This window comes from Mchenga conophoros, linkage group LG23 (assembly GCF_057382185.1).
Source record: "Mchenga conophoros isolate Kocher_MC1m ecotype Shallow Benthic linkage group LG23, M_conophoros_male_GT1.1, whole genome shotgun sequence".
In the NCBI taxonomy this organism is placed as follows: domain Eukaryota; kingdom Metazoa; phylum Chordata; class Actinopteri; order Cichliformes; family Cichlidae; genus Mchenga; species Mchenga conophoros.
The window spans coordinates 19,724,307-19,750,200 of record NC_140547.1 but is presented as its reverse complement, the minus strand read 5'-3'; the positions used below and the strand labels follow the sequence as shown (position 1 = coordinate 19,750,200).

Sequence of the window (25,894 nt, the reverse complement as noted above, 5' to 3'; positions counted from 1 at the left end):
GCTGTTATTCAGAATGTCCTTTTATGGGAATACAGGCCTTCTTGACTACACCCATTATGCACCTGCAACAGGAAACAGAAAGACAATTGCCAACCCGACAGCCCAAACAGGTGGAGTCATCAGATGGAAGTGATGAAAGCAACTACTAATTTGATAGATCCAGCCAAAAAACACTGGCCACTAGGGTTGACATCTCCAATAATGAGATGTACTTTGGCGTTGCTTTCCTGACCATAGACCATACATATCCACATGCAGTGTTGTACAAAAGTGTTTGCCCCCTTCCTGGTTTCCTATTAGACAAAGATAACACAAGTTAACACAAAATGCAGTTTCTAAATTAAGGTATTTATTATTGGGGGGGGCAGGATGTCCACAAACACACGTAGCACTGTAAGAAAAAGTGATTGCCCCCTAAACCTACTAGCTTAATAGCAATAAATGCAATCAAGTGTTTGGGATACTTTTCAATTAGTCTTTTACAGCGCTGTGGAGGAATTTTGGCCCACTCATCTTTGCAGAATTGTTGCAATTCAGCCACATTGGAGCATTTTCAAGCATGGATGCATCACCACCAGCACATGAAAGGTCATGCGACAGCATCTCAATCAGACTGAGGTCAGGATTTTGACTAGGCCACTACAAAGTCTTAATTTTGTTTTTTGTTTTGTTTTTTAGAAACCATTAAGCCATCCGGGGTCTTTTGTGACCTCTTGGATGAATCGTCACTGTCCTCTTGGGAAAATGTTGGTTGGCCGGCCACTCCTGGGAAAGTTCACCGCTGTTCCATGTTTTAGCCATTTGTGGATAATGGCTCTCACTATGGTTTGCATGAGTCCCACAGCTTTATTGAGGTTTTATTCTGAGACCTCAAGTTGAGCACTTTGGCAGTCACCATTTTGATTCTTTTAACCAGATATGATGCCAAGGACGACTAGCATAAACACTGCCACCAGAGACATTTTAAATCCAGGCAAATTAACTGTTAGCATTATTGAGTGGGCAAGTCTTGAGTTGAACTTCTCTCAGCTTTGACACAAATAACCAAAATGGACTGAAATAACTACCAGTGGAAGCAAAGGATATTGGTGCTTCATATGAGCTGGGGGTAAATAAATTGGAAAGTAATCTAATCAAAACAAGCCTTGAAATTCAACTATAATCAACAATCGGCCAGACAGTTTTGTCCTTCTGTCATCCAGTCTAGTTGCCAGCTGCAAGTAAATCTCTTTATATATGGAGGGAACTTTACGGTTTGAGGAAGTGATTTTGAAATACATTTCATTGGCTGTAGATGTTGTGTCAGTTTTTCTGAACACAGTTGGTGATTGCACTAGTTGTGGTACTTGACTAAATCCTGGGTAAAAGTCCTGACAAAGTAGTGGTGGCAGAGAGACCATCAGGAAACCACAGTTTGAGTTGCTTAGTTTTTACTTTCTGTTTGATTTGGGTTGGGGACTAAAACCACTTGACTAAGATAAAGTAAAGGTCATGGTTTAGTACCCAGCACATTAAAATGTCTTGAGTTTACACTCAAAAGTGACAACCTGTAAGTGAAACTGATCTACACAGCCTCTAGCACTGAAAACCAGCCTTAAAAAGAGAAAGGGTGATATAAATAATGTAAACAAAGAGTGCTTCAGATTTATTTTAAAAGATTTACTCTCAGTTACATAACCGTGTAAACATCAAAAGCAGGAATAGCTGGCAAAAGAAGAGGCTGAATTTGTTTTTCCATGTGTGCTACAGAGTGTGTTCATGTGTGGGAGAAAAGTTGATGTAAGTGTGTCGCTGAGTGTCACCTGGCACAGCAGCTCCTCACCACTTCCTGTTCCACATCGAGGCAACAGAGAAGGAAGATACTAGTTTAGTTCAGTCATCTCACTTCATCGCCGAAACCAGTTTGAAGAAACAACGTCGTCTGGGGATATTGGTTCGGGATGGCGCTCCAGATGTGGATATCTGGCCTGCTGGTCCTCGCCTCAATGGTCTCCCCGGCTGGTAAGACCCCGAACACACTTTGAAGTTCTACACATAGATTTGAAATAGAAGAATTGCAGAGGCATCACCTCCCTTCTAAAAGCGTGACAAAAGTTAAGACAGGTTTTTAAAAATAGTTTATGATTAACAGAAACATGATACGAAATCAGACCTAAACTTGGTTTAAATCCTGCTAGCTTTATTTTTTTTAAATGCTGCTTTTGCAGAAGCTAAGAAAAAAATATTTTAGTCTCAGTCATGAAGCGACTGTCAGTATGATATGGTTGAACTTTCAGAGCAGTCACAATTCAAATGCATTAAATCAGTTTTCTTAATCGACAAGCAAAGTGCTAACCCTCAAACGGATCAGAAAATTTAAAAGAAAATACCAACCGTACTTGCATAGATGTGTGTCGTCTGAATAAATAACCCCACATATCTAACAGAACAGCATCTACATAAAGCAGATTTAAAATGTTTTCAAGCAGCAGAAAGTCTTAAGCTGAATATGTCTGTAGTGGAGAATTCTGGTAGCCATGTTGGATTCTGTATCGTGTTCGTCGCGACACAACCAAACAAAATTTAGATTTCTGTCATTTTTTTAGGGGTAAAAAGAAAAATGTTATCTAATGACCAATTTTAGATTTGAAAACCACAGTGCCATTAGCTAGCTAACACTATAAATCAGAAATGTTCTGGTGTTGATGCGTCTGATTATCACACAAGCTAATCTGTGTGGATTACCTTAAAAAAAAGGCCCATCATTGCCTAAATAAATAAGATATCTGACCCCTCTGTTTTTTAAAAAACATTACTTTTTATACTCAGAAGAAAAAGTTTATTATGTAACTTGAACCTGATAGCTAAGCTATCGGCTAACATCCACATCCGGACGTCGACTAATCAGTTTGTGCATGCTGTCGAGGTGTAAAAATGACACATAATGCGTTAATCTTTCCTTCCAGTTTGTTTAAATTCTGACTTTATTATAAATATAGACTTTCATATTCATAGGCTTCTTTGGTAGAAGTTTAATCAAGTTAATCAATCTCATGTAACGACACATCTGAACTAAAGTTGGGCAAAACTCGATGTAACAAATGTACAATCTCACTCAACAATAGGTTTATTTCTTACACTGGTGAAAAAATAACCCAAAAGGAAATCCTCATCTCAGTAAACCTCAGAGTTACATACCAGAATACACAATAAAAAATCTGTTTCTAAGCAACTATAATTGAAGACATTACATAGCAGTTGAGTCCACTTTAGAGCCAGAATAAAGCAATTACATTGTCAAGCATTAAAGCCAAGTTTAGACTATTAAAAGTCCAGTTCAAGCCACCCAAACTTTAAAGTAAATTTTGGAATCAAAATATCTTCAGCGCTTAAAGTAAAACTCAAGCCCAATAAATGAATTAATATACAAATAATCATAAAATTAAATTGAACAAGAGTTACCATAGGATTCATTTTTGGAGGCCCTGTCAAAGACTTCCAGGTCGTTTGGAGTACAAAACCTAAAAGCATTTTCTTCCAAACTCATTGCGAACTTTAGGGACCGTGTTTGTAGGGATGCAGAGGGCCAGTCAAGCACAGAAGTGATAGTTTCCCATTGAAAGTCTTATAAAATAAAATATACCGATCATCTTAAACCAAGGCCTAGAGCCATAGATTATGGTTTAGACCATCAAATGGTCAGTTTAGATCATTAACATACAAGTTTAAACTTAAAAAACGTGCGTCAAAGTTCAACTGTTTAAATACAAACTGAAACAAATAAAATGGAAAAGTTTTTCACTGGTTGTACCAGTATTGATCACAGGAAACACCGTTTAAACCAACAACAATTAAAAGCATTGCATACCAGTTGAGACCATTTCACGTAGCATTTCACAAGCGTTTGCGTAAAGTAAATGTTCATAGTTTACATAATCAAAACTCCAGTTTATTTAGGGTATTAAGTTGATTTAATATACTTTAGCTTGAATTCTCTTTGACAGCTGCAATAAAAAAAAAGGGGGGGGGGGCAATAAACAAAACAATACAGAAATAAATCTAGATAATGGATAATTATAAATTTAAATTCACTAAGAGTTACCAAAACATTACATTCTGGAAACACACTTTCAGGTTTTTGGAGCAGTATTTCTTCCAAACACTTTAGGGAACAAGCTTGTTGGGACTCAGAGGAGCAGTCAGGCACAGAAGGGATTTAAAATGACTCCTTTCAATGAGAGCCTTGAAAGCATTAACACTGGCCTTTCATTATCACATTCTAATGTAGGTCATCCGTGGTCTAGTGCCATAGATAACTGTCTAGACCATCAAATGACCAGTTTAGAACGCTAATGTACCAGTGGTAATACAAGTCTCAACAATTAGAAAAAGCAACTTAATCCAGCAGCGGTTTTCAGCGTCAGTACCAGTTTAGCCTATCAGAAATCCAGCTCAGACCATTCAAGATCCAAAGCCAGTCTAGACTATGAAATGACCTGTTTAGCGCTTTAATAGATCAGTTTAAAGCTGATAAGTGTGCGCCAAAGCGAAGTATTAAAAGCGGTCGCAAAGATTAAAAAAAGAAAACGGTTAAACAAAAAGCTTTTTTAAAAACTTAAGTACCAGTTTAGACCACAGGGAATCCAGTTCAAACCAACTACAATTGAAAGCATTGCATACCATTTAGACCAGTAGACCATTTCAAGATCAGTTTAAAACATTTATATTTTCAGACATTTAAAGCTAGTTTAGATTATCACAAACTTTGATTTCCCTAAATCAAAGTTTAGGGAATTCAATAACAAATTAAACAGTCAAAAACAAATTTAAGTCGTCTAAATATCGATCAAAGGATGAGCTAATCCGGTGTAGGCAGATCATGCTCGTTTAAAATAAGGGACCAATTCAATCACGTGTTTCCTGGACCCGAATAAAAGAATAGAAACAGTCGAGGGAAACTAAACGAAGTAGTTCCTCAAACTGTGGGGTGTAATTAGAAATGTGTAGATGTTTGATTCTAACAAAGACAAAGGGCTAGAAAATGGAGAGTTCCTCCATTTTACAGGTTGGTACACCACAGGCAGCAATACTTTTTCACACTTTAGAGCCATTTCAAGAATATAGTAACACAGATAAAAATCACTTTACCATCACCTTCCTCCGACGATGAAATAAAGTTGAGAATAAAAGCTAAAAGTAGGAGGAAATATTAACAGCAGAATTTGCAGAAATCAAGTTTGTCACTTTGGTTTTTATGAAAAAAATGAAGTTTGTGCAGCAGCACCATGAGACGTGTAGTTCGACACTTGTGGCTGCAGTGCTTCCTTAATAAGCGCTATATTGCGGCACGATAAAGGCACTACTTAGGTAACACATAAAATCATGCTCGTTAAACAAAGTATTTTCTTTACTAAACACAGCCTTACAGTAAGCATTAAAACTGCTCAGTTCACATGTTGTAAAGACAATTAGACTTTTGTATTTGGCCGACATGGTTATTAAATGGCTAAGTACGCCTCTGAAGTGAGAAATGAGGGCCGTTTTTGTAAGTTAGGGGACAAAAATTACATTTTAGAACTAAAATAAATGCATGGCATGTAGCTGTTTAAGACTTGCAGCTCATACTTCCTAAATAGCTGCTGTCTCTCAGCTTTAACATCAGATAAAAATCACTCTTCAAGAAAGACACACCCAGACCGCAGCACCACCTTATGCCGGCCTAGTGTCCAGTATTTTGACATTTGGAACATATCTGGCACATATTCACGCCTAACTTTGGTATAAGTGGCCAAAGTATCCCAGATTATTCCCAAATGTGTCTGTTATCATGATTTAAGTGCACTTTGTGAGAGTTACAATAAATAAACATCGTTAAGTTATAATAGCGTGACCAAGGAAGGGCTACTTTTTAATATAAGTTCAAGTCAAGAAATCAGTGTCTTCTTTGTAAGTTAGGGGCCAAAGATTACATTTAGAATTAAAATAAAGGCATGAAGTGCTGCCGTTTAAAACTTTCGGCTTCTATTTCCTGAAGAACTACTGCCTTTCAACTTTAATTTAGGTTAAACATGTATTACTCTTAAACGACAACAAACACACGCCACAGTAACACCTTATATGGCTTAATGTCCACGTTTCTATTACATTTGGGCCGCATCTGGCACACATAAGTGCCAAACTGTGCTAAAAGTGATTAGAGTATCGCAAATTAGGATTAAAATCTGTCTGCTATCATGATTTGAATGCACTTTGTGAAGTTTATCCAAACTAAACAGCATATTTAGTTTTGATGGCATGAATGAGAAAGGTTTAACTAGGACCTCAAATGTTCAAACTGAGGAATGAGGATCTTCTTTTTGATATAAGGAGCAAAACGTAAGACTTCAGCTTTTTAACACTTGCGGCTTGCACAGCCTGTTTAAAAATAATAAAAAGGACTTTTGAGCGATTTCCTGGACCACGTGGCCCGTATGTGACATTATTTTTTGGGCTACATATGGTTTTGTCTGCCTGATGCAAGGAGCCACAGTTTTACACAATAATGGCCTAACAGTGTTGTGAAATTTAGACAACATCTGGCACACAAAATATTTTCTAGTACAGTAACTGAGCTGTAGATGCCCTGAGCAGCCAGATTTAGTAATAAAGAGCAATAAGTTATGATGACATGACTGAGAAAATACATTTGGCATCTGAAACTTTTTATTGAATGTTTAAACAGAGAAATGAAGGCCCTCTTTTCCAGATAAGGGGCAAAATCAAGATTCAGTAATGATATGAAGTGCAGCTGTGTAAAACCTGTGGTTTCTGTTTCCTGAATAACTCCTGTCTCTGAGCTTCATTTGACATTAAATGTGTAATAATACAAACTAGGATGAAAGATTTTCTGTGGGGCTTTCTGGGTATTTGGGCCACACCACAGGTCCACCTTATACAGGCCAGATGCCAGGTGTGTTGTAATGGTAGGGCAGAGCTGTAAGTACTCAGAGTTGCCCAGATTTTAATGCACTTTGTGAGCTTTACATTTAAAAAAACAAACAAAACAGCATTAAAATATAATGACCAAGAAAAGGTGCATTACATGTTACATTAGCATCCGACGATTAGCTCATATGTGCAGTTTTCTGTGGCGATGGGGCAGTTCTTCTTGGGCTCTCAGACGGCGCTGTTTCAGAGTAAGTCTGCGTGCTGCAAAGCAGCCACATGTCTACCTTAAGTGTCAGTCGTATTGTGACAACTGGGCCTCGTCTGGCCTACAAGATATTTTCCAGTGCAGTATCAGAGCTATAAGCGCCCAGAGTAACCAATGTTATGTCCAAAGGTGTGATTTTAATACTTTGTAAGGTTTAGGCAAAAAAAAAAAAAACACCATTTAGTTACAGTGACTTCTCAAACAGCATCTCAACCCTATTAGCAAATATTTAAACAGAGACAAAAGGGTCTTTTCTGATGTAATGCATTAAATACACCAACATGATGGCAGCTCTGAAACATTAAAAGATAAAGTGTAGAGTCGACTGTATGTATCAGACGTTTTAAAAGGATTTTTTTATGTATTGTCATTTTAATGAATTAAAATTGAAAGATTTAAAATATCCATATTAGTTTGCATTGGTTGGTTAGGTGTCTTTTGGATTAGTCTTTTCCACCATGTGATTAAGACTTTTACTTCTAATGTAGGTTTAGACCATTAAAAGATGATTTAATAACAATACAAACAGGCTTCAAGCTTGAAGTAGTCCTCTTTGTAAGTGTCTGAGGTCTAAAGGTGCCAGTGTAGTTGTGTTTTGTAGTTCAAGAGAAATAATTGACCACAAAAAGTAAAGACCCCCACTTCAGGAAGCAGTGTTGTGGTTTCTTTAGCTGTCAAAAGCGTGTTTCCCTAACTGAGCTGTACCTTGGCTCAATGTGGTGGCCAGAGAGCTGCACAAGGCACAACTCTCAGCCCCCGCTAAGGAAACACCCCGGTTCAACAGGAGGTTTAAAAGAAGCGCAAAAGATGACAGAAAATGCAACTCAAACAAAACGGCTATACTAAGCAGATGCTCAGCTTATTTTTACTGGTGTACTTTCTAGGCCCAAAGTGACACAATGAACACAGAGTAGAGGTGAAAAAAAAAAACTCAACACACTAACATAAGAGAGAGCGGTGAGATGTCCTCGATTCGTTCAGGTGTTCGGATGCAAACTGCCAACTCTGACACCACAGCGGCATGTTTGCAAGTACATTTCAGGGTTTCTCAAGCTGTGAGCATCTAACTGCCTTGGTTTTAATTGCATTTCACAAGTAGGTCTCATTGACATCGAAATGTTCTTCACCACATAGACCTGTTGTAAATGCAACCAAAACAATGAAACAGCAGTGGCCACTAATTGGAAGGTTGGTTGCTCGATCCCTCGCTGCTCCTGTCTGTATGCCAAATGTTCTTGGGCGAGATGCATCTATTGGAGTGTGAGGCATGTTGTATAAAGCACCTTGAGTGCTCATTTAGAATAAAAAACTTCTATATAAGACCTAATGGAGTTTTAGCCTCATCATTCAAAACCTTGGGTGCATTACAATTGAGACTTCAAGATAGTAACTATCTGAGCTGAAATAGAGACAGCGACAGATGCGAGCTGGAAGTTAACCCATATTCGCTTTACAGATATTTCAGCAAGTAGTCAGTGCCGACTCACCAAAGCATAATGAAGGGCTCATGTTTGTAACGAACCTTTGAAATAAATAGCACGCTTGATAAAAGCTCCTTGAAAGTGTGTATCACTATAATCAATAGCAGGCAGGAAAGTAGCTTCCACAGATTTCAACGTGGCATAAAAGGTTTAATTTATCCCTACAATAGAATCCCATCTGTACTGAAACAATGTACGCATAAAAGAAAAGCATCATAACTACTCATGTGCTTTAATGATTTTACAAGTGCACTTTTTTACACTGAACTTTGTTTGCTGGGCATTTGGAACCAGTTTTAACAGTTTTAGCCTGATTCAGCCCAAAGTTCTTGCACTTCCTATGGTTTAGAGGGAGAGTCACATGTATAAATAACAGCATTGTTAAAATAATGGTGGATTATATGCTTGAGTGTCCTTATCTAGGTTTCCAGGGTTAGGGTTTGAAGTGATTACCACTCTCAGTGAAGGTGGCAAATATGTTAAGGTGTTGTCACGCAACTGAAGCCTGTAATGTCTGTTAGTTGCCAACTATCAGTGGCAAACTGACACGTCGAGTAAATCGCCTCCTGCATTGATGTCCCTTTAAGCATTAACCAATTAGAATTTAGTTGTTGGCAGTCAAAACGCTGATCTCATAAAACATATTTTCCATAACTCACTCAGCGTTACCTATTGGAGTCGGCCCAACACTATATGATATTCAACTGTTTGATTTTTTAAAGAGCAGTTTAGATTAAAATGTCATGCAACTGAAAACTGAAAACTGTTGGGTATGATCACTTGACTGCAAAATCATTCTTGCGAGGACAAACACAGCTAACAACTAATCTTCAAGAGATTCATTTGCTCATCACAAAATCTACAGGAAGAAAGAACAAATCTTTGATCTTATTTGAATATTTTGCCTTTATATTTCTTTTTTCTTTCAAAACTGTCCCCTTTACTTTCTCTTAAGCAAACCTGCCACACCCTACAATGAACCACATAACCTGAGCCATTCGGCAGCAATGCAGAAATATGCCTTGATTTAGTGAATATACTCATTAGACTATAACTTGCTTTTAAGCGAGATTGCTGTTGTCTCAATCACATGTGTATATATTTCTTTCTTGAACTGTGTGTTACTTTAATTACAACAGGACTAGCCGTTAAGTTGTTTATGGATTATTCTTTGGTGGAGAGGGGTCGAGGGGCTCTCGCTCTATGTGACACCAGGCCATTAACATCTCTTTTTGCGGCGTTAATGTTTTGCCTTTTTCTTTTTACGCGGCGTAATGGAACAAAATTTCGGGTTACTAAATTAGAAGGAAGTTAAGGTGGGCAGAATCTGCGGCCTGCATCTACCAGTCGATGAGGTTAGCGCCTCCCATGGCAACTAACAATGATGGCTGCAAATTTGGACAGTTTTGTGCTTCTGTGCTGGTACCTGGGCTTTGTTTAATGGAAATGTGTAGAACCAGTTAGATATAGAACGATTTGTGGAAACAAGTTTTGAGAGGTGCAGGCAGGCAGTACGTCAAAATTTGTTAGGAATTCCTTGATTGATTGATTGTGTTGACTAGAGGCTCTAATTCTGTTGTCTTGGCTGGAGCTGAATGAGTCTTTTGAAAGTGGTGCCATAGCTGTTTGCTCTGATTATGTTCTTTTATCATACAAATTGGAGCCCAAACTCACAATTGAACACAAATTTTAACACCCAGAGCCAGCCAGTTTAACTGTCTTGCAGGCTAAAAACTAGACAGTGCTGCTGTACAGGAAGCTCAAAGGTGATGATTTTGATCTGTAAATGAAAATGTGATCATTTCTAAACAAACAAATGCTATCAACTCCTGAGAGTGAAGTTTCTCTGCCTGGAGACAAATACAAAATCATCTGACCGAGTTTCTCTGGTTTCATTTTTTCAGGGGAACACCTGAACACATCATTTCTAGAGGTGATAGAAATGAGTCAACAGGCATGAATGTAAACTATACACTGTGAGGAGATTTTCGGGTTTAGCCTCCTCAACTTTGCGGTAACAATGAAAAAAAAAAAACAACAGTGGAAAGAGCAGCAAAGACTGGGTGACATATAAAAGGCAGTAATTGTAGTTTCTGCTTAAATTGAAATCATGTGGATGGAAACATGACTCTTATCTGGTGAAGATCATTTATTTCAGAGCATACAGGAAGCCTTAGGAAGAGACGTAATCTTACAACATGCACCTTATCTTTGATTGACAGCACCCAGGTCACGCCCTTTTCTTTGAGCATTAACTACATCTTGTCACATGCTCTTTAGGTCTCCTAGAAACGACATCCTTTTTGCTATAAGCGACAAGCTGGATTTTTAAAGGCGACCTCGGGTTCTTCATCTCTCTACTTTCATTCAGGAAACTGTCGCTGCTCTCAGAGTGTTTGAAGTCTCGCGTCTGTCAACACAACCAGCGCTTTAATATGGCTCAAACCTTTTACCCAGTCTGAAGTGTTTCACAGGCAGAGAAGCAGCCATCTGAGAATGAATGAATCCTAACAGAAGTCTGATGTGCAATCAGACATCTACACATGACACGCTGTAACGTCAGAGTAAAACTGATTTTTCCACCTCCTCACTGCTCTTTACTGTAAATGATCATTTCACATTTTAATTTCTCTTTCGGCATAAATGAAGATAAGTCTAAATTTAACATCTTCCAAATGAGTCTGTCAATGAGTCAGGAAAACCAGCCAAACATTGTGTTTCTACTTTTCTGTTAGCACTGTTAGCTCCTTGGTGTTGCATAAAAAACAAAGAAATAACTCATAACATAACAATGTTAAAAAATTATAGGACTTTCCTGCTCAAAATTGCTTTTTGGTAAGACAAGAAATGCTAAGATTCTAAATATTGATCCCATCCCATTGCTCCATCCATCTTCTTCTGTTTGTCCTATATAGGTTGCAGGAGAGCTGGAGCCTATCTCACAGAAACCAAATATAACATGAAAAACAACTCATTATGTGGAGAAAATAAAGGGAAAAATGGAAAAAAATAAACTGTAAAGTCAGACTTTAACACTTTCATGCATGAATTATGACAATCTCAATCAGGAGTTTTTTCTTAAGTATTTTTATTTCTATTTAGGTATGAAAAAAAATATTTTTGAACTTCATTTTTGAACATGAATTTTTCAAATGGTTTTGTGTCCACTTTTGGGGTGGGTGGCAGAGTATGGACACATCAGTGCCCAATGTAGTGGTTTATGTACAAGTAAACCATCAACACTGACACAAATACAAGGAAAAGCCTTTGAATAGCTGTCGACTGTAGTGACCACTATCTGTAAAGGGTCAATACAACAAAGTGGTTCTACAGAGTAGTCTAAAGAGCTCGGAAAGAAAAGCGTCACTTTTCTTTCCGAGCTCTTTAGACTACCATGACCTGGATGGCTGAGAACCTTCACAGACATATTGTATCGAGTAGAATTATGCGCTAAATTTAATAAAACAAAGTAAAACTGGATTAAATGTCTCAACCAATGGTGTAAAAACCGAACTGACGTTAATATTGAAGTGTAATGGTTCACCTTAAGGAGCCGTTTCCTGTTATTTCTGCCCATTAGATAAACAAAGATATCTTTATTGCTCAAGTTTCCCTTGGAAGAACATTTTCAAGGGACACGATTCTTTTGTGTATGCAGCAAAAACACAGTGGATGTACAGTAGAAGTAAAATGGAGGTGTACAGATTGTGTCAGTGGATTTCCTGCCCAAGAAACCGGTCTGAGGACCTGCAGGTCAAGACCTCAAGGCTGCGATATCATCTGCATCGAGCTCAGACAGTCCACACAATCCTCAGAAGTCATGACGGTGCCCCTGAACCTCTGTTCTTCTGAACACCTACACGTATCACATACCACCTTTATCACCTTTATCAGCTGACGGAGGCAAAATATATGTCACTGCAACCCTGTGATAGGTCAAGTGTGCCAGGTAATCTGAAAACTTCATCTCTGTGTGGTCATGCAGCTGTGGGAGTGCATCGAGCTGCCGAGTGTTAGGCCACAGTAATCTGCTCTGTTTTTGCTTCGCTTGGACTTTACTGTGATTTTTATTTCCAACAGTGCCGACAAAACAAACCAGCAGCAATCTCTCATTCATATCAAATGCACGGCAATCCAGTCACAAAGTTCACGCTGAAAAGACACAGCAAACAACCATTTAATGTAAAACACTGAATGGTTGGTCACAATGTACAACCATTCAAATCAAACCTGTTTATAATAAACAGTCGTTCACGTTTCCTTCGCAGTAGATCCATACGCTCTATAAAACACCCCTTAACGATCGCTATTCTTTCCGGTGGGAACTTGACGTCATTCGTCTGTTTCACTGCGTAACCTGGGGTCAAGTTTTAGTTCTATTTGTATCCCTCAGCATCCAAACCAAGTAGAAACCGCTTTAGTTTGAGTCTTATATCTTTAGAAAAATGTTTGGATGGTCCTGAACCTTTAGCCTCTCGGCATTTCTTTGATTTTCATTCTAACTACTGAACTTGGCAGAAGTCTGAGCACAAGCTGATTTCCAAACCTCTGGTCAGATTTCATTTCCCAGAACTTCAGTTAATACATTGACAATCTAATGTGCGCTCTGTAACGAGTGCAGTGGAAATAGATTAGAAACTGATATGATGCCCTTTCCTAAACCCTCTTTTATGTCATTAGCAACTATTTGTGGGCGTCTAAGATGTGAATTATGTTAATTAGCTTTCAGAAAACTTCGATCTAATGCTTGATACCTAAATAAACACGTTTTAATACGTTGTCTCAGTTCTAAAGACTCCAGTCTTTCACAGCCTTTCTATGGTTTTGTGTCTGTGTATAAATGTCCTGTAAGAGAAGAGGTGGTTTTAAAAGATAAGAATCTGTGTGTGGCCATTAAATAAATACAACATAGTCAAACTCAGCTCAGTTCGTAACTATTTATTGACCAGTCAGCTTTCAACAACATCAATGGCACGGGGCCGTTTGTCGAGCAGGTTCATTGGCAACTGCCTTGTTTGAGCCACTGACTGAAATGAACTTTCAATAGTATTTTTATTCTTTTATTTGTTTTACTTCAATAAATATGACTTAAAATAAAAATGACTTTTATTACAATGAAAGTGATTTGATTGACTGTGTGGATAGAAGACGTAGCTGCTTCCATCCACCGCTGGTTTGTTTGACACAACAACCTGAAATAAGGAGCTAAAACGAAAGACAGCAGCATGCAGGTAAACTGATATTTCAGTAAGGCAGATTTCTTGTAAACCTTGAAAGCAGCCAATTCATCTTTCCAGCAGCGATACCTGCAGCCTACAGGGGTTAGTCTAAAGAAGAGCTTAGTATTTACTCCACTTCTTTTATTCTGAAGGTTTACTTATCATTGTTTTTTGGTATTTCTGCTGTTTTATAACGCCGATGATAACACTGATATTCTGTATTTTTTTTAGATGAAGTTGGCAGTAAATAAAATAATTCAACTGATTTTTTTTTTTTTTTTGTGGGCCAGAAAAACATCTGATTGCTGACTGGAGAGAAAAAATGTTGTACTGAATGCTGAATGCTGCAAGAAATTTTTTAAAACATCAGTATTTAATAGACTCTTGAAATTTTAATCTGTATTGCTTTGTTGTTTTAACCACTAAGCTTTGCTACTATTTCTATTCTTGTACAGTTTTAATGTTGCAATAATTGCGTAAGAAGCTATTGGTTAAGCTGAGTAAAGCTGAGTGTTTCCATGTTGGCTCAGTGCATTACTGCAAATCAGGGCTGTGTTGTGATCCTGTGGTTGAACAGCAGATGCAGGAAACCTGCTGATGCTGCACTCACGGACACTCTGTGATGTTGGGATCCCTTACGAGAGGTTGTGATGGAAAACTCTGCAAAGCCAGTTTTGTGAATGGTGTCTGTGAATGTTTCTGATGAGTCACGAAGAATTCGTGTAAACATAAAAAATGTCACTGATCTTTCCGCTGATGTGTCAGTCAGTCAGATTAGACAGACCGGGTGTTTCTTGAACTGTTTTTAATGCAGTTTCAGTGGAAACTCCTCCGATTCTCCTCTTCTTTACTGTCATTTCCCTTTTAGGAGAAGCAAAAACAAATAACAAATGGACTAGTTATGAAGCAGTTTAATGCAACTAGTTTAAAAGCTTTATTGAACCTGTTCTTACTGACACAACAGGCATAAAAACTGTAGAAACAACCTCTAAAAATGTACTTGCAGAGGTGACAGAGGCATGTTCTGAGCAGCTGGGGGCATTTTATATGCTAAAATATGATGATTGCATGAATTATGAAGTCCTGATCTTTACTGTTCTACCACGAGGTAATCACTAACTTCAGCTAACAGAAACAAGAATTTAGACATATGAAGGAGAAGCAATTATGTCCATCAGATATTAATGCAAAGAAAAAAACCTCAAATACATCCACATTATGAAGCATATATGTTTAAATTGCTACATCTCTCAGTTGTTTTGATATACTCAATTAAAGACAGATTAAAGAGCTCAGAATATACTTGTACTTTCAGGACATAGTAAAAGAATTTCCGCTATATCAGCTTCTTCAGAAATAATATTGCTCATATGTGACGGGATTTTCATGTTTGAACTGTGGCTCGGGTTCATGTCCAGTTACAGGACTGGTATAAATATTTAAAACAATACTTAGAAAATACATCAGTTGCATTTGTATTACCAGTTTTCTGAATGTACTGAGCGCTGAATCTTAAAAGGATTTGGAAAAGACCGTTTTTAATCTCTTTTTTAAAAGGTCATATTTGTCTGTAATGTTATAAAGCATCTTGCTCAAAAATACATGAATGCAATTTAGTTTGTAAAAGCTGCTGAGAGTAAGTGCACGCTATGGCCAAAAACATGCATTTCCATGCCTTTCTGGTCGCAGCCTACTTTTCTTATTTGGGTCGGCTTCTGTTGGCGTAATCAAAGAAATCATCTGCATTAGTCCAAATTATATAAAATAAAACTGTAGCTCTTGATCCTGATCTTCAGTAAATTAACGTACCCTGTTATATGTATTGACTATACATTATAGTCAATACATAATTATGTATATAATGTATTACTTGTTTGACCGCCAACTTAAACAGTGCAATGTCCCAAATCCTTCAAAAACACACTGATGAAAAAAAAGGTGCAAACTTTTTAACGCAGTATTTTTTCACTATTCAGTGTATGCATGTGTACACATTTTTAATGGTTTTACTATGTTTATTATATACATACATAATGCTGACTGCGTTATATGTAATATATGTATGTATATATGTACATAAATATGTTCATTTGATTTTTTGTGACGGAGCACCAGAACAGTACTGCCAGCACCTCTTTCAGTCACTCGTGGGTCGACATAGCGAAGGTGACACTGTGTTATATTGTAATATTACACAAGCTCAACAATGTAGGTACACTTCTCAAGTAGATATCTTTAGCTAGCTTACATATCATAAATGCCTATTTTTTCATTTGAAAATAATTTCCTATTATGATGGTGACACTGACGCCTGGATTTCTTATAGGAAAGATGCTTTACAGAGTGACCAATCGTATTTGAATTATTAGAGCACTACCTGCATGCATATACTACTAAAACCTAACTTCTTCTGCTACTAGAACTACTACGCCACAAAAAATGATAAAAGAACATTTGAAAAAGTACGTCTAAAGTACACGGTCTCATATGAAGTATTTCTAATTGTCTGCAAGTTTTAAATTAAACCAATTTAAATATTTCTTCCAGATATTTAAGTCTGTCTGTATTTAAAACTATACCTTGCATTAAGCCACTTACAGAACTACCTGCATGTGTGTGCTTAAACTGAAGCATTTTTCAGGCAGGTGTGTGACCTACATGCACGATGGTAGTTAGTGTGACTTCATCAACACAGGTATATTACTGGTAGAGTCTACCTATTTAAAAGCAGGCCTGGCACATGTTTTTGCACCTAAATTGATGCATCTTTAAGCAGGTGTGGTGCTGAACTTTATGTGCATTTCTTCTTCAGCTATCATTTCATTAAAGCAGCCACATAATGAATATTCAAACTTCAATTTAAACTTTTGAAAAAACCAGTTGTGGTACAGAAAGTGTGACCACATTAGTGTAATATTATCGAAGCACTATTGTAAAGATCTTACAAATCTTTAGTTAGTTGTAGTAACTAGCTGACATTATGACATCTTCAAGCAAGCTTACGTTAGAGCTACCTGTAAGTGTGCGCTTATACTGAGGCTTCGGTTTAAGCGCATATGTTTTTGTACCTAAATTGAGGCATCTTTTTAAAGTCATAGTGGTGCAGAACGTCATGTGCATGTGTATTTAACCTGCAAAGCATGTCCAAACTTTTATGAAAGCAGGTCTGAAACAGATATATTTGTGTGTGAGTTTAAATTGTAAATCTTTTGAAAGAATACTGGTATCGAGCTGCATGCACGACAGTAGCTGGTGTCACGTTATCAGATACATAACTGTTGGGCTTTGCTGACGCCATTCTGTATCTGAGCCTTGCGAGTCTGTATTTAAAAATGTAACCTGCATGTGTCCACTGGCATTATGACTTTATGTGCGCTCATTACAGAGCTATGTACACATGTGCACTTAGATTTCTTTTTAAAAAGCCATAGTGGTGGAGAACTTTGTGTGCATGTGTATTTATAAAAAGAATTCATAAGCCATGTTCAAACCTAAATTTTGACTTTTAGTAGATACAGATCTACTGTGCATGTGTGTGTGTGTGTGTGTGTGTGTGTGTGTGTGTGTGTGTGTGTGTGCCACCTACAGTTGCATATTTTTTGATGAAAGTCTGGTACAGAGTTGCATAAACCGTTAACCTGCGCTGACTGTAGCTAGTGTAACTTCATTACAGCAGACATACTGATATAGTTTGCCTTTTTAAAAGCAGGCCTTGTATATGAGTGTGTGAAACTGAACATGAAACTGCACTGTGCTCATCAGATTAAACCCTAACCTCGACCACACACACACACACACACGGGCTTCCTGATGCGTATATTTTCAGTTTATCTTTGCTCTTATCTAACCAGACGTGTTGTCAGCTTAAAATGACCATGAAATGAAACGTGCAGTGAAAGGAGGCGTTGCAGCTGTGATGTGGGCTTCCTTTCAGCTTCAGATGCAGAAACTTCAGGTGGATCTTTATGAGAATGAACAGAGTGGCACTCAGCTGAAAATTGTTATCTTTATTGATTAAGAAAAAAAAAGTTTGAGCATGCGGTTTAAGCACCTCTGAGCTGATGTTTTTCATATCATCACCATCATGATGTGTGAAAGTGACTTTTCACTATTCTGTCATAGTTTCTCAACACAAAACTATAATTCTGTCTGACCATTCAGTTAGAAGTGTGAAAGCAGAGTTTCTTTATAAACGATGTTGATAGATGCTCGCTCTAAGCTCATACGATCACTGATTAAGGGCAAAAACCGTTTCCTGGAAACTGATGATAAGAAAAAGACGAGGAGAGGGCTTCAAACCACACAGATGAAGCAGTTAACCGCAGAGAAATGTGACCAAAGATAAAAATATATCTCATTTACAGGGTTAGGAAATACAAGATTGACGACACTGTTGATTCCTCACACGTCAGCATGTGTTTAGCCAAACTTTATATAAATGAATTTAAATGAATCTTGTGTATTTGCATGCGTGTGTGTGTTTTTTTTTTTTTGTTTGTTTTGTTTTTTGGGGGTGGTGATTGGTTGAGAGTCTAAAAACATTTACAACATTAACGGTGTTTCAGCACAGCACATTTCAGCGTTCACGATAACAAACATTTGATTACAATTACAGAGTTACGTGAGTGGAGTTTAACCTGTTTATCTATCTGAAGTTTGAAGAAAAGTCTGTCGAGTTTGGTGTAAAATTTGAAGTTTTAAACTCCATCTTCATTCATTTGAGCTGCTTGTATTGCAAAGAAAATGCACAGACTTCATTAAACTTTAACAAAAAAGAAAAAGCAACAACTTTATTTTCTCATGAACTACGTCTCTTTTTTTTTCTCTCTGGAGAAAATATGTTCTCATCAGAATCACATGACTGACTCACATATTTTTACTGAAACTAAACAGCCCACTCCAAACAAGAAATTCAAATAATACCACATATATACATGGAAAACAGCCTCCATACAGTTTGGGCCAAAAACAGTAATCGCCAGGCTTTTCAAACTAAACACTGCTCGCGTGTTTGTCTGTCTGTTTAGCGATACAGTTACAAGAAGAAATGACGAATTTCATCAAATTTCTAATTTACTTTGGTGGGAAAATGGTTCTTTATGGTGCGTTTTCTCATAAATCACTTCTCTTTCCTGTTGAATGCCACAAGAATCACATGACTGAGGCATGTGTCAGTTATGTGGATAGGTGCGTGGCAAAGAGATTTAAAATCGAAATGCATTTAGTGCACTTTTACTAAAACCTGTCTCTATACACATCTTTATAGAGCAAATTCAGCCAAACTTCATCACCTTTAATACATTTCTTTATATTTATATAAACAACATGAATGAAAATGAAACCCGAGGTTTATTGACAGTGAAGTATTTTCTTGTGTATTTTTTGTCTCTTAAAATGCAGTTTAAGAGCGACTCTGACCTGCTTAAATGTTTAATGAGCGTCTGTGATGTGAAAACAGGCTCTGCTGCATCTTTTGGCTATATCGACACACACCGACACAAACACACACGCCCACACTGAACCACACACGAACACACACCTGTCAGTTAATGAGCCACAGCGAGCACTCGGCAGCAGCTGAGGAAACCGCCGAGCTCCTTCACACTGACGCGCTGCACAAACAAAGACTGTCGACTGCTGTTGCTGTCAACCTTATTTTTATTCAGTTTTAGTCAAAATGATAGGAAGAAGTTTTTTCTTCTATAGCTTTATTTTAAACAGTCTTTTATCAGGGTTTATTTAACACATGGAAGCCCGAACTTTTTTCTTTACATTTTAGTGAAATGCGGAAAGTTTTACAACGTTCAAAGCTTGATTAGAAGCGTAGAAGTTGTAACAACAGTTCGTGAACTGTTACCAACATTAGAATCATTTTTGTTGTGTACTATCATTTTATTGGGGCTCTTAGTTGAACACAGAACTCAGTCAAGTTTGTGTTTCCTCTAACCTTTGAACTCTGATCTCCACAGAGGCAATGAACTTGTACGACCCTACACTGTGTTACATCCTGGATGGCTTCCTCGGCATTTATGGCCTCATCATCACTGCCATGTTCATCAAAGAGAAGGTGGGTTTGTTCGTTTTTTAATATTTACTGCTGATTGGATTCTAGTCTAGGAGTAAAAACAGATTCAAATCCAATTTTCATCTCTGAACCAAATCAGACCTGTTCAATAATGACTCTATAGCCTTCTTACTTCGCACTCCACAAAAGGCTGTTTTTGATTAACAGTCATTGATATTTTTCTGTAGTTCTTCAAATCGAAAGCGAAGATGGAGGAGGAGGGCTTATACAGTGTAAGTTACTATCACCTAACACCATAAACTGCTCGTTAGCCTGTTTTCCCCAATTTTAAGAGTGAATATTGGCACTGTACTGATCTTAGAATGGGAATAACTGTTGATGAGGAGAATGATGTGGATTAAAACGTGTTCTTGTTCAGGACCTGAAAGGTCAGGATCCAGGTACTTACGAGCCACTGAGAACGGGAGACCCCGAGAGAGGAAGAGTAAGTCTGCTATTCTCATACAACACATCTAATTAAGTACTGAAGTCAAATGTTTAAACACAAAAGACAAAAAAACAAATTTAGAATGTTTATATGTTTGATTCCACTTTTTTGATTCTGGAGGATAAGGCGCATTGTTGTCACACTGGATCGCCATCCTGCAGTAGTGACTGTTGCTGAGAGAAGTTTTTCCTAAACATCTCTAAAGTTATTTACAGTTTTATAATTCCGGTTCATTTAAAATTCCCAGATCTTTTAGACCTCATGGACTTGGCGTTTTAAGTGGTAGAAAGATATTGTCACTAATCCCATTTCCTTACCTGAATGATTGAGCATGCATTGAGATTTAATGTATTAGATAAGATCAACAAAATAACAGAGCCTCAAATCTTCTTCTAGAACACGTGTAGAAAGAGCAATCCTGGATTCTAAACGAAGAACATTAGAAGAATTGTGACAAACTAAAATACTGGAGACAAACTGCAAGAACTCCCAAACTGTGGACTTCTTAAAGAAACTGGGAACCACAAACCTGTGAAAAACCTAAACCACACCAAGAACCACAATAAACGCAAAATCTTGAGTTTGTTGTTGAGTACTCTAAAATAATTATTAGGAAATGTCCTCAGGAATAAATCTAAAGGACAAGAAAACAACTAATTTGCAGGAATTTTAAAAGACTCGTCAATATCTGGAAGATGTTTGAAGAACACTAAAACGCTTCTTAAAAGTTATGAATGGAATAAATGCATGGATCAAACATATCTGGGAGAAACTGTGACAAACTAAGTGGAATAGGACAAGTTTGAAAGAATTCATTAACTATGGACTTCTTAAATAAACCCTGTTCAGAGATCAGGAAGAACAAAAACCACTGAAGAACCCAAACCACTTCTGCAAGTAGTACAATTAATTGTACAATAACCGCAGCAAATGAAGTTCAGAAGAACTTAAGTAGACTATAAGAATAACTTATACCTAGCTTATACTGTATTTGATAGTTTTTGCAAGTGGTTTGGGTTCTTCAGTGGTTTTTGTCCTTATTGGATTCATGTTTCCCTAAAAAATAAAACAGGGACCATGAACCATGACAAGGACAATTTGATAAAAATTAAAAAACAAACAAACAAACTGTTAACTACTTTTCAAAAACACTACAGGCTCCAAACCACCTGTACAAGAACTACAATAAATGTGAAGTATTCTTAAGAACTTGCAGATCATAAGTGTCAAACTCTGGCCCGCGGGCCAAATTTGGCCCTCAGCCTAATTACATTTGGCCCGCGAAGCCATACCAAATTACTATTAGAGCTGGCCTACTGGTATTATACAGCTAATAAATATATCGTTTAGTATTAAGCTTTGATTGTTCCATACTCAGTTTTTCAGCAAAACTTGTTTGAGTCCATAAGAAAAGATTCATTCTTATATGTGGAGGAAGATTTTTTTTTTCAATAAATATTAATGTTAGCCCGCGACTTTGTTCCAGTTTTGAATTTTGGCCCACTGTGTATTTGAGTTTGACACCCCTGTTGTAGATTATGTCCAAAGAAGTTTCAAAAACAACAAAAGAATGGTTTCTCAGGAATTTTAAAGACTTGAAAGTTGTTGAAGAACCCTCAATTCCTTCTTAGAGGAAGAAGGAAAAGAACCCAACATAGGTTCTCTATTTTAAAGTCTGTTAGAACCTCCTGCCTTAAAATTGCACTTGTGACTTCTGTTCCTTTCTACAGAACCGCAGGGTAGCTGATGACGCCACGTACACGGTAACAAACAATATCTTATTATTAATATTATTATTATTATTTTTAATAAACTTTTTGTAAACACAGAACTCTTGGAAGTTTGCATACTAACACAGAAAACTCGTATCTGAACTTGTTATATTTTTAAATTCAGGGCCTGAACAAACGCACAGATGGAGAATATAAGGAGCTTCCTCTGAAGGTTTGTAATAAATGACCGAAACAAATTGGTCAGTTTCTCACTTCTTGTTTATCATCTACTTAATTAAATTCCATCAACAAAAACCTGATGTCTAATTATTTACACTGACATTTTTACAGCGTCCAAAAAAGAACGAACAGGTTTACCAGGTGAGTGTAAAAGCTTCATTAGCTTTAAAGAGATAAATCAAAATTAACCATATCACTTGAATATAATTTTGTGATTAAATTTAAAAAAACAACAACCTGATGATCGATTGATTTTGGTCATTTTTAGGGTCTGAGTTCGGCCACCAGGGACACCTACGACTCCCTCCAGATGCAATCGCTTCCACCTCGCTAAGAAGCCACCAAAGAGCTGCTGATGAGCCCCGTCCAGACGTCTGCTCCAGAGATTATTCATGGGAATTTTCACACCAACTGAGAACAGCTTGAGCATCTTTGTTTTACTTTGAAGATATTAAGGTTTGCCAAGTTTATAATAAGTCTGTAAATGGACTGAAAATTTTAGCCTTTCTCAGACTTTATATTTAACAAAACATCTGGAAGGTCTGTTTTCCATCAGACTTCAAACGTGCATTTAAAATTTGTCTTTTTAATGACTTAATGTCCAATATTTTACAAATATTTTTACACATTCAATAGTGATCAACTGAGATCCAACTTTTCATTCTTTTTTTACCTAACTTTTTTGCAGTTTTATAGCTTGACCTTTTGAAGTATATTAGTACATAACGAGTTAATATCCAATGTCTATCTGACTGTAATGCAAATTTAAGACCCATAAAGACAACATAGTAAAAACCAGTACGACATGTACTGGAATTTAAACAAATTTAAATTTGAAATAAATTTTTGTGCTTTTTTTTTAAACAAATATTCATATTATGTTGTGTAGTATTATGAAATCTTTTTAACTGTTTACAACTACATTACAGTGATTTATGAAACGTTTATTAATTAATTACTATACAGTCACTATACAGTCAACTAATACCAATTTTTATTTTTATTCATTTTACTTGTTGTTTTATTTTATTTTATTTTTTCTTACAAAAGGTTACCCTTTGCACATTGTATTTACTTTAAATATAAAAAAAATTCATAAGAGTTTTCAAGAATTCCAGGATTCAGGAAATCAGAGTTGGAACGATTAATCATTTAATTGATTACCTGATTAAAAGAATGTTCAATTCTTTTACATTTTTAACACATTTTTAGATTTTGGATTAAATCATCGGTGCTGTCGGATGTAATAACTGGTATTAGAGGCTTGAAACTTACTCGGTGACATATCCGACCTCTATAAATTTTCACATTCACGTAGAAAAAAAAAGCTTACATGATTATTTCTGAATCCATATTGAGTATGTTATGACCTGGTTCTCAGTTTAAAACTGTAAACAAACAAACTGCAGTTTGTACCTTGTTTACATAGGTTGTTTAATTTAACACAGTTATATATCAGGGTATTTGTTGTGGATTAATAGCACAGTTCAAAGATTTTTAAGGCTGAAACACCTTTAAAACTGATCCAAAGCGAATTTATGAGAAAAAATAATGTAGAACTTACTTAATGATTTGAAATGGAGGCTTGCCTCTTTTGAAATGCTTTCAAATTTGATAATGATCCGTAAAAAATGGATAAATGCCATTAACACCAAGTCTGTCTTAAATAATGAACATCTGTAAAATTTAAAAGCTGCACTAATGTGGTGTGGAAGACAGATGTTTCACAATATTCCTGAAAAGAGCTTGGTGCCGTTTCAGTGGACACTCGAGGAGCTATTTTTCACTGATGTATATATTAGGTTGTAAAATAAAAAGACATCAAAGAACTTCAGTCTGCACTTAGATCAACACAGAAAAGCTGCAGCTTCATTTCTGCTTTTTATATTTATCATCTAAAAATGATGAAGTCTTGAGTAACATCTGGAGAATCACAGCTGCAAAGAAAGAAAAACCTCAAGATTGAATCAATCAATATTCATTACATGAGTGATGGCAAAATATGAAACGATATGAAATATGAAATAAATGTAATATTTTGAAGTATGTATTTTGAAACATTTCTTCATTTGGTCTTTTTCACAATAAAAGACAAAAAAACTTTCAAATGAGCAATAAAACCCGTAAAATAAATAAAACAAAATTGGTTGAAAAATGTTCAAAAGCTTATTATTATTATTTTCCGGTTCAAATTTCTGCAATAATGAATGGGCTTCCACACTTTTCAGGTCTAAGATTTAGTTGTAATTTTTAAAAGAGCACTGCAGCTTTAAGTTACTATATGTTTTGCCTTGTCCTGTATAGAGTTATTTGTAGTTTTCTGTGTTCATGTATTTCATCTGATGTTTTGGATAGTTTGCATGGTAGTTTCTTTTTTTCCTGATATTTTCCTGAGAAGTTGTGCTGCAAACAGTTATTCTATTCCTGTATGAATATCATTGCTTCATTATTAAAGTTTGCAAAATTCTGAGGGTTTTTTTTCTCATTTCAAAATGTGTCATGAATAAATAAACAATGGCAAATGGCCTGTATTTGTATAACATTTACTAGTCCCTAAGGACCCCAAAGCGCTTTACACATCCAGTCATCCACCCATTCACACACTGGTGATGGCAAGCTATATTGTAGCCACAGCCACCCTTGGTCGCACTGACAGAGGCGAGGCTGCCGGACACTGGCGCCACCGGGCCCTCTGACCACCACCAGTAGGCAACGGGTGAAGTGTCTTGCTCAAGGACACAACGACCAAGACTGTCAGAGCCGGGGCTCGAACCGGCAACCTGCAAACTCTTGAGCCACGATCGCCCCTGTATAAATAAACGTGAGAGTTTTCAGAGGACTTGAAGATGAGATGCTGGATGCTTCTGCCACCTGATGGACAAACATTAAAGTACATCTCTGAACAAAAACGACTTTACAATTAGTTTTTCACTTTATGATGAAAAAGAACAACTTTTACCCTTAAAGTCCAGTTAATCTAAAATTTCATGATGAGTGATTAATGGATTAATGGGTAAATTACAGAATTTAATGGATTAATTACATGTAAACCGTTAAACGTGTTTCTTTAAAGGTCTTAATATGTTTAGAAAAAAGTTATAGCTCTTTTTTGGTAATTAAAAATAGCAAAAAAGGCTTTGTGACAATAACAGTTAAAGAACCTTTATTTTTAAATAAGTGAGGTTCAAATTTGTTGATTACCGATGATTTTAAAACACATACAGATTAAAACTGAAGAAATGAAGGGAACCTTAAGGTAACACTTAAGTATAAGTATAGAGTAGAATAGCCCTTGAGGGTGGTTTATCCTTCAAGCTCAGGTCTTCTACCACAGGCCTGAGAGTTTGAGGGTCCTGTGCAGTATCTTAGCTGTTCCTGGGACTGCGCTCTTCTGGACAGAGATCTTCGATGTTGCTGTTGTAGCCACTTGCCTATAGCCCACATCTTCTCCAGCTCTTCTCTGAGCCTTTGGTATTTCTTGAGGTCCTTCATCCTGATGTTGCTCTCATGCTGTATCACTACATCTATCACTACGGCCATCTTCTTCTTCATCTTCTTC

The 25,894-nt window shown here is 36.8% G+C and overlaps 1 protein-coding gene across 1 annotated transcript; it reads left to right on the top strand.

Moving 5' to 3' along the window:
• The first annotated feature begins 1,854 nt into the window (after nt 1-1,854).
• On the top strand, nt 1,855-24,802 carry cd247 (CD247 molecule). Its single transcript, XM_085265567.1, has 8 exons — nt 1,855-2,001; nt 19,841-19,938; nt 20,124-20,168; nt 20,315-20,380; nt 22,114-22,146; nt 22,280-22,327; nt 22,447-22,476; nt 22,604-24,802. The coding sequence occupies exons 1-8, from the start codon at nt 1,941-1,943 to the stop codon at nt 22,667-22,669; spliced, it is 447 nt and encodes a 148-aa protein (XP_085121693.1). The 5' UTR covers nt 1,855-1,940; the 3' UTR covers nt 22,670-24,802.
• The last annotated feature ends 1,092 nt before the right edge of the window (nt 24,803-25,894 follow it).

Bases quoted from the DNA above. Each gene is read 5' to 3' on its own strand.
- cd247 (XM_085265567.1), top strand. From the start codon at position 1,941: ATGGCGCTCCAGATGTGGATATCTGGCCTGCTGGTCCTCGCCTCAATG. The intron at 2,002-19,840 runs GTAAGACCCCGA...TGATCTCCACAG, and splicing joins CTCAATGGTCTCCCCGGCTG to AGGCAATGAACTTGTACGAC. The intron at 22,147-22,279 runs GTAACAAACAAT...TTTTAAATTCAG, and splicing joins CTGATGACGCCACGTACACG to GGCCTGAACAAACGCACAGA.